Raw genomic sequence first — 10328 nt, 5'->3', positions numbered from 1 at the left:
TAGTTTGTGAGACCCTGAGCCTTGAACCCTGGCTGCACAACCACTCCAAGCCACTGCAGTTTGAGCCCAGCGCTACTGCAGCAGCTTACATGTTATGTCTAATCGGAGGGATTCTGTCAGCTGAGTCCCCTCATTGTGGGAAAAATTAAAAATAGGAGGACCCCAAAAGCCCTTGACACTAAGGACATAAACAAACTGTGCCATCACTACTGCTGTGCTACTACAAACTTCAACAGTCTAAGCCACTGAGGCACCTGCAATTATTGCAGACATATTAAACTCAGCTCAGGAAGCTGCACAGAGACTATACTACACCTATCTGGAAACAGAGTCACCATACTCTTCTCTACTGGCACACTAAAATCCAACTACAGGTGATAGTTGTCCTCTACAAAAACCACTTTGGAAAGTTTGGAGATAAGTGTTCCACCAGATACACAGGCATCAATATAGAGACACAAGAAACATGAAAAGGCAAAGAAATATGATACCACCAAAGGAACAAAACACTGTAGCAATGGACTCCAGTAAAAAGAAAATTAACAAGTTGCCAAAAAATAAAAATAAAAACAATGATGCTGAGAAGACTCAGAAAACTACAAGAAAATACAGCATAGACAATTCAATAAAATCAGGAGAATAATTCCTGAAACAAATGAGCAATTCAACAGAAGATAACAATCAAATAGAAATCTTGTAGCTGAAGAATTCAGTGAATAATTTTCAATTTACAATAGAGAGATTCAATAGCAGACTTGGCCAAGCAGAAGAAAGAATCTGTTGACAGGTTGTTTGAAATAAGTCAGAGAAAAACAAAAGAAGGATTAAAAAAAAGTACAGAAATATAAACAATATATTTATATTATGAGAATTCTAGAAGGAGAAGAGAAAGAAAAGGGCAGAGGAAATCTACTTAATAAAATAATAGCTGAAAACTTTCAAAATGTGAAGAGAGATACAGGTATCCAAATCCAAAGGCTCAAAATCCCCCACGTAAATTCAACTCAAGAAGATCCTCCCTGAGGCATAATAATGTCAAATTGTCAAAAGTCCAAGACAAAAAGTCTCTAGGTCTTTAGACTATTTGGCATGAGGAAATGGTGAAAATAGTGGGAAAATACATCCAATCCCTCAACACTTTTCAGGAGAAGTAATGTCCTTAGAGAACAACTGGGATTCTGTTTCAAAAGGAAGAGAAACCAAACATCAGAAGTGGTTTAAGGCCAAAAATAATATCACTGCTAATAAAAAAAAATTGATTCCAGAAGTCATAGTGAAATAATCTTGGGAATAGGAGGGGGTAGATACAGTGACCGATTAGGAGATATATGATTATTGATATTATGACCCTAACAGAACTAGAATTTTTAAGTTTTAAAAATAATGTAATTAAATAATGCCAGAGCACCTCTTGCAGTCAAAGCACTATACTAGGTGAACTGAAGGACAAAGTTGACTTAAACATCACTCTACTATCAATCCATAAAATAATGGAAGAGAGAAAACACAATACCAACACAAAGGAAAATTTGCTTGTTATAATAGTGGCACACGCTGATATTGAGAATACAAAAGACAAAGATTCTATCAGATTGATTCATATGAAAGATCATTAAGAAGTATAGGACATTTGAGAAAGTGCTGAAGCAAAGTGGAAATGAGAGGTAGTTATTTTATATGGAGGACTTTTGATTATCAAAGACAGGATGTGTGTTTGGGAGTCATGTAGTACAATGAAAGTATAAAAGGTCGATTGGATTGAGTGAAGGAATTTGGTAAAAATGGTGTTTGCTCTTTATTACCTAAAGTCTGCAGTATACAATGGAGAATGTATGGGTCATGGGAAGGAATTTTAAGCAGAAATTGGATAGAGTCAGCCTTGACTTGGGAAGATAAATATGGATACAATAAGGAATATAGACACAATGAGGGAGAAACAGGAACCTAGGGAGTTACTTTCTCATTAATCAAAAGAGAAGTAATGAACGCAAGAATATGGCAGATCAAACCAGAATCTCTCTTGGATCATAGACAGCATTACTATTTCTGTGCTAACAACTCAAAATAGTCTGAACTTAGAAGGCAAAAAATACCAACTAATTATCTTTGTACTAATTTTTCCCTCAGTGGATTTCTGTGTGTGTGTGTGTGTGTGTGTGTGTGTGTGTGTGTGTGTGTGTATAAAAGTTTTTATTTTTTCTTCACCTTTTTTTTGCTTGCATTTTTTATTGTGGTAAAAATCACATAATAAACTAACAATCTTAACCATTTTTAAGAGTACAGTTCAATAGTGTTAAGTATATTTACATTATTGTGCAACTGAACCCTAGAATTTTTTTATCGTATAACACCAAGACTCTGTACCCACTAAACACTAATAATTCCCTCTTTCTCTTCTCTCCAGCCCTTGCTAACTACATTTCTGCTGTTTCTTTTCTACAATTTGACTATTTTAAATACTGCATAAAACCTAATATAAAAATGAAAAAATGACTTGAATAGAAAATTCTCCAAAGAAGATATATGAATAGCCAATAAATACTTGAAAAGATGCTCATCTTCACTAATCATCAGGAAAATGCAAATCAAAACAATGAGACATCAACTCATACTCACTAGAATGGCCACTATCAAAATAGAAGAATGTAAGTGTTGAGCATGTGGAGAGCCCTTGTGCTCTGGTGATGGGAATGTAAAATGGCGCAGAGAGCAAGCAGTAAGGAGATACTACTAAAATTAAAAATACAATTAGAATATGATTCAGTAACCCCACTTCTGGATATATATCCAAACAGAATTCAAAGCAGGATCTTAAAGATAAATTTTCACCCATGTTCATGAAAGCATCATTTATAATAGACAAGGGGTAGAGTGGAAACAATCCAAATGTCTATTGACTATGAATGGTAAAGGAAAAACGGCATATACAAAATGGAGTATTATGAAATCTTTTTTTTTTTTTAAAGAATATTGTGTCACATGCCACAACACAGGTGAACCATTAGGGCATTATGCTAAGCAAAATATGCCAGATGCAAAAGGACAAATACTGTATGAGTCCCCTCAGTCTATTTCTAACTATAGTCAGGAAAACCAGGCTCTGTAGCATGTCCTGGTAGTACTATCAGGTCTACTTTATCATCATAAAGGAAGGGAGCCTCTCAGGAAACACTACTTCTCTGGCTAGAAGGGACAATATAATATGTTTTATAAGGAAAACGTAGAATTTTCTTCACTTTCTGCCAAAAGAGCTGAAACACATGCAAGTCTCTCTTCACAGACTGTATCTGTTCACCATTAGTTATAGACTGAGAAGGAGAATCTTGGTGGATTGGAAGAAAGTTGCTGCCATTATCTGTAGGCATGCACACTGCCAATAAACAGAGTTGTACCACAGAGTCTAATTTGTCTATTTGAGATGTCTTCTCCTTCATTTTTTGAAGCCTCAATTGTAACAGTTGTGAAACTACATCAGGATTTATACAAACATATTAAAACAGAAGAGTTGCTGAGAACAGTTTCATGGTCACATGTGAAAACTTAATGGTACAAAATCAATGCATTCATGGCTCTTGAGGGAAGCAGAATTAACATCATCCCCAAAACAGGTTCCTCTCTGTTCAGGATATTTTCCTTCCCATCCTTTCATAACACATCTGCTCCCCTGAGCTAAGGAGTTAAGATGTTTCTCTGCAGATGCAGTAAAGAGGAATAAAGACTTACTAAGACTTAATGACCCTTGAGTCCATGTATCCGCCCAGAGGATTCTGAAGACTAGGCTCAGGGATTCTAGGACATGCCTAGGCATAGGGATGCTCTCACTCAGTATAAAGTTTTCTCCACGTTACCAGGCAGGCTTGTTGCTCAGAGGCTTGAATAGGAACCTAATCGCCATCTTCAAGAACCTGGGCTCATGCTACAATTCTGCTCCAAGTGAGGTCTGGGAGAAGAAATATTAGAGAGATAAGAATGCTTGTGCAGGAGAAGTGAGAAGACACAGAGGAGAGGAGAGCAAATGACGATAGAAGAAGCCAGATTTTTCCACTTTTCTGAGGAATTATCCCAAGCACCATTGCACCATTCTCTTCACAGAGGAACACAACAGAGCATATGGGATTGGAATAGACATCCATAAGTGAGGGCAATGGTGTACCAATTAGTAATGCACAGAATTTCTGTCTCTGTTTTTTTTTCTCTCTCTCTCTCTCCCCTCACTCTCCACGCCCCCCCTTACAAACACACACATACACACACACTCTCACAGAGTACACTGTTCACAGCCGAAACACCACAAATCCAGTCATATACTAACATGGCAATACTTGTAGTCAATAAGACAAAAGGATGTTATTGCAGACTTCATTTATATGTGTGTATTTAAGGTGGTGGGGGTATCACTTATGTCAATATTCAAATAAAATTACATAGGTATTAACATATTTGGTCTGTACAGTTTTATTCTCTATTTCCCTCATTGTCAGAGTAAATTTAATATTGCCAATTTTAACTTGGTTCCCTGTATCTCTCCTACTTTATGGAACCATACCCAAGCCATTTTTATTGTAAGCACAGTACCCCTGCTAGATCAGCTAGATCAATTGGACTGAACCGTCAATGGCACAGTTATGGAAGAGCCTGAATGAAGGTCTTTATCCACTTTGTCCATTTATCAACTGCTTTGGTCTCACCAAGCTTGGGAAAGCTGTAAGAATAAGGACAGAAAATTGTTTCCTTTCTAAATGGCAGTATTGAGTAATATTTGTATCCATAAAAATCTAGAGATAAATATTAATGTCTGACTCCATGCCATTTCTTTACTTTGGCCTCTTCTGATCCATCCATCCTTTATTTAATCTTATGTCCAACTGTGACATAATTTGGACTTATTACAATGAAATAACTTATTTCTACTAACAGGTGAATTAGTTTACCTATCTTGCATTAAATAAAGAAAATATTTGGGAGTGTTAATAAAATAAGTAAGTATAATTTGTTGAGGATACACTATGCACTAGCACCTATACAAACATTGCTCTTATTTATCATTAAAATAAACCACATTAGTTATAATTTGTCATGTCATTTTTACAGGAGAAAAAACCTAATCTATCTGGTTAAAGAATCTGTCCAAGAGTCTCAAGCAAGTAAATGGTTTAGCAGGTTTTCAAGCCATGTCTGAATAGTTTTAAGGTCCACAGAAGACCTCTATAATATTCTACTACAGTCAGAAAAAAAAAATCTAACAAAGTAAAAAAATAATCTGAAGTTCAAAATGTGAACTTTGGTGAGCACAATAAGGGAGAAATTGCTAATTATTATGAATTTGTCTTTTCAGATGGACTCCAGTGGGGATCTTTGTCAATGTGCATATCTAAAGAAGAATAAACTTAATAATTTGTCCTCAAAAAACGATCTTGAGGTTATTGGCCATACATTGTCTGCTACTGTGGCATAAAGTTATGACAGAAAGAAGGCAAGAACTCAGGTAAAACTGTGAGAGGGTGGATGTGGTAGCAGCTTTGAATTGTACTGTCAGAGAAGTGTCCCCTTTGCCACCTCCCTGGGAATGTTTTTCTCAGTTGGTAAAGTATCATGTTGAGACAACCACCCTTAAGATTGGGCTGACTCTGGATTGTAAATCTCACAACACATCATCCTAGCTATTTCCTCAGACTCTTCCAGGTGAAATCACAAAAACCACAGCCCTCTGGTTTTTCAGCCTGGCATCTTTTCCTCAATACTGGCAAACATTATGTTCTTTTTTTCAATTTTCTCTCAGCTCCTCGGGGACAAAGACATGTTCTTGTTCTTCTCATATAGAATGGGGAATTATTAACCCCTTTGCCTGTGGGCCTCTGCTGTAAAATAACTACCTGGCAAAGTCATAGGACAACTGGTGTATGCAGCCACAAAAATAATAAAACATGATTTCTCTCTCTACTCCTATCTCTCCAAACTTCTCTCCCTTTCTCTCTCTCTCTGTCACACACACTCACACACAAACAAAAGCACACTTATTACAAACTCCAACTATGATTCAATTGAATACTGAACAACTGGGAACCGACATTCATGTGGCAGTTTTGAGCATATTACAATGATTACCTCTGGTTCTCAACTCTTAGTTGCAGCTATTTTCTTCATAGAAATAAGGCCAATACATGCAGAAATATTATACAATCCAGGTTACACTAGTTGCTACAGAATTGTACAGTGTCTTTAGGGACACAAAGATGAAATAAGGAAATTTTCCTTGTTATTGTCAAGGAAGCAATGAAAAGTCCTTAAAAACATTTTAATTTCAATATTAAAATATGCTAAATATTTATCTGTTTACACCTGAAGCTAGACACAATTTTGGGACATGGGATTTTTTTTTTAAATATTACTCATCGATGTTATAGATTGTAAGGAAGATAAACATAATTTGGCAGATACATGCAAGGCATTTTATTGGAAGGATATCAGGGAATCAGAATGACAGGATATTGGAGAAACCAGATTGTTCATGAAGATTTAGAAACATCAAAACTAGCAATTAATCCATAACAGAAATGCACTGGTCAGTTTAGCTGAGTTAGAACCAGGAAAGTTCTAACAGAGACTGATTAACTACACTTAATGTGATGTCACTGTATAAGATCCTTATGCTTATATTATAACAAAACATAGAAAGTGGCAGACAGTAGTACTTCTCCTTTGTACTAGGAATCTGTCATTTCTGGAAATTATTAAGATACTCAAAGAGTTTTAGTTTCTCTGAATTATATCCACAATATTTATATTATTAGACATTAGAGCAAAATTTAAATGTTTAATATTAAAATAACATTAACAAACTATTATACAAAAACATATTTGATACTTTTTGTTAAAATCACTACTTTTCAAAACATTAGTTGTAAGAATGGCATCATTTTCCTTTCCAAATATTTTTATTGTCTAAGTTAAGATAATAGAGCTGAAATCTCATAAATCATTTACAATTTCATTTAATCTATTATGGTAACATCTCATCCAACCTCTGGAAAATTTCACTACGTACTTATGAGAGAATGAGAGTGAGAATGGCTACAAATTTTTTATCATAAATATAGTTTTGAGATTTTGAGCTTCTGGAAAGGTACTTAGAAAACCCCAAAGATCTCAAAACCACACTTTGAAGAACACATGGGATGGTGATTTTCCAAAAAGTAAAGAAGGGTTACTTAGGGAAGTAATGGAAGGGAATGCCTTAATATAAATATGCATTGCATTATGAAGTTTTTCCAGTTCTTTCAAATATCTCAAAGATTACAAAACATAAAGCCATGAGCAATATTGCCTATGATGGATCTCAGAACAATAATCTGTGTTGAGAGGCTTCCTCCATTACCCTCTGGAAAAAAGTGAATCTCAAGTGTTTGTAAATTAACCACCTATACCATTACTTCTAGCACACTGATAAGAGTTTTTCTGTTGCTTCAGGAACTTGACAAAGGAGGACCTTAAAGAAATTGAGATCCTTCTTACTTAGGAATTCAGTGACACTTGCTGGGAGGATGCCTTCTATCAATGACACCCACTTCTATCCCCACTTCTTTCTCCTGCTAGGAATACCAGGACTGGAAACTTTACGTATGTGGATTGCTTTCCCATTCTGTATTGTGTACCTGATTGCCATTGTGGGGAATATGACCATTCTCTTTGTGATCAAAACCGAACACAGTCTACATCAGCCCATGTTCTACTTACTGGCCATGTTGTCTATGATTGATCTGGGTCTGTCCACATCCACTAACCCCAAAATGCTAGGAATCTTCTGGTTCAAACTCCAAGAGATGAGCTTTGGGAGCTGCCTTCTTCAGATGTTCTCTATTCACATGTTTACAGGCATGGAGACTGTTCTGTTGGTGGTCATGGCTTATGACCACTTTGTTGCCATCTGCAACCCTGTCCAGTACACCATGATCCTCACTAATAAAACCATCAGTATCCTAGCTTCTGTGGTTGTTGGAAGAAATTTAGTTCTTGTAACCCCATTTGTGTTACTCATTCTGCATCTGCCATTCTGTGGGCATAACATCATACCTCACACATACTGTGAGCACATGGGTCTGGCCCGGTTGGCCTGTGGACCTATCAAGATCAACATAATCTATGGGCTCATGGTGATTTCTTATATTATTGTGGATGTGATCCTAATTTCTTCTTCCTATGTGCTTATCCTTCGAGCTGTTTTTCGCCTTCTTTCTCAAGATGTCCGACTGAAGGCCTTCCATACCTGTGGTTCTCATGTCTGTGTTATGCTGTGCTTTTACATACCAGCATTTTGTTCTTTTATGACACATCGTTTTGGCCAAAACGTTCCCCGCTATACCCATATTCTTTTGGCTAACCTGTATGTGGTTGTCCCACCTGACCTTAACCCAGTCATTTATGGAGTCAGGACCAAGCAGATCCGAGAGCAAGTTGTGAAAATATTTGTACAGAAAGAATAATTATGCAATACAGTTTGGATAAATATATCTATATACCACCCAAATTATGATCATCTGAGCTTCCTTTTTAATCTTCTGTAACTGTTGGTCATGCTTGTCAGATTTTTTCATTTTGACTGGAAGGGCTTTAGTGTTGACAGATAATGCAAAGTTAAACTTTGCTGCCTGTTTCCCCCACTTCTCTCCAGGTACCTGGAAAAAGGCTAATTAATGGTAACTATGCTGAAGGTTGAGGTGGCTTTGGAGTAAAACTGATTGTAAACAAGGGTGATCGATAGCTCCAATTTTTCCATATGTCTTCTCTCTAGGTAAATTTAGATCCTGAAGGACACTGATCAAATAAATCTCATTTATAGATGAACAAAATAAACTGTAATCCAGCAGTAGTTTCTGTCACATATTTTTCTATTCTTTACAGAATCCAAACTTTTGTCTTCTCCAAAATCTTTGACTCTCATGTTTATTTCAATGCTCTCTCAGTCTTGCTGTTACTACCATTTTTGCTCCTTTTCTTCTTTCACATTCCTGCTCTGTCTCTTTTTGTGATGGTTAATACTGAGTGCCAACTTGATTTGATTGAAGGATATTAAGTATTGATCCTGGTTGTGTCTGTGAGGGTGTTGTCAAAAGAGATTAACATTTGAGTCAGTGGGCTGGGAAAGGCAGACCCACCTTCAATCTGGGTGGGAAACATCTAATCAGCTGCCAATGCAGCTAGAATATTAAGCAGGCAGAAAAATGTGAAAAGATTAGACTGGCCTAGCCTCCCAACCTACATCCTTCTCCAGTGCTGGATGCTTCCTGTCCTCAAACATCAGACTCCAAGTTCCTCAGTTTTGGGATTCGGAGTGGCTCTCGTTGCTCTTCAGCTTGCAGATGGCCTATTGTGGGACTTTGTGATCATGTAAGTTAATACTTAATAAACTCCCCTTTGTGTGTGTGTGTGTGTGTGTGTGTGTGTGTGTGTGTGTACACACACATATATATTTCCTACTAGTTCAGTCCCTCTAGAGAACCCTGACTAATACACTTTTCTTTTACATTCATTCTCTAATAAAGTAAGTCTTTGTGAATTTAGGGATGTGAGAGACTACAGTGTGGGTATTGCAGAGACATGTTTTCTCACTTGAAGCAAAGTCATCTCAGATTTGACTTTTCGTATGTGTCGTATGTCTAATTCTAATTCCAAATTCTATCTGACAATTTCCCTTCAGATAAAATGTATAAAACTTGTAAGACCTTATATAACTTAGAAAAACAATTAGGCTCATGCTATGATAAGCACACGGCCAGACTTGATATCAACCTCAAAATAATCTTATTATAATTTATTAATCCTGTAGTTCTCCAATAGTTAGTCCCATTTTCAAACTCCAGATGTGACTGGAGAATGTGGTTTGCATTAAAATAGATAAAAGAGGCGCTGAACTGAAATTTGTGACTTATCAGTATACTCATGCTTCAAAATCAGAAGTTTCCCTCATGTTCTATAATTTAGAACCACTGTGCAGTTTGGATGACAATATACAAAATACTCAAAAGTACACAGATAACAATTTTAGGAAATGGGGGTGGATATAGCCGAGTAGACAAGAAAAGCAACATCACCTATTCAATATCTGTGAATCTGGACAGTTCTTGATCTTAACACTGGCTAATCATAATTCCTGAATCCTATAGTATTTTGTGTATTTTCTTTAGGTCTGTGTGCATGGGTTATAATTTGACTTTTGCAGCTTCTGTTTCATGTACCTAAAATTTTATGGGAATATAGAGTTTTAAATGTGGAAATACATTGAAACTTGATCTATTCCCTTTGTTTAACAAATAAAAAAACTGAGGTCTAAG

The 10328-nt window shown here is 36.4% G+C and overlaps 1 protein-coding gene across 1 annotated transcript; it reads left to right on the top strand.

Annotated features, from left to right (window-relative positions):
• Positions 1-7541: 7541 nt before the first annotated feature.
• Positions 7542-8480, top strand: LOC105496904 (olfactory receptor 52E4-like). Its single transcript, XM_011767548.3, has one exon. The coding sequence runs from the start codon at positions 7542-7544 to the stop codon at positions 8478-8480; it is 939 nt and encodes a 312-aa protein (XP_011765850.2).
• Positions 8481-10328: the final 1848 nt, after the last annotated feature.

The sequence above is a fragment of the Macaca nemestrina genome, chromosome 8, assembly GCF_043159975.1.
Source record: "Macaca nemestrina isolate mMacNem1 chromosome 8, mMacNem.hap1, whole genome shotgun sequence".
NCBI classification, from domain to species: Eukaryota; Metazoa; Chordata; class Mammalia; order Primates; family Cercopithecidae; genus Macaca; species Macaca nemestrina.
This window is presented reverse-complemented; position numbering and strand designations above follow the sequence as displayed.

Bases quoted from the DNA above. Each gene is read 5' to 3' on its own strand.
- LOC105496904 (XM_011767548.3), top strand. From the start codon at position 7,542: ATGCCTTCTATCAATGACACCCACTTCTATCCCCACTTCTTTCTCCTG.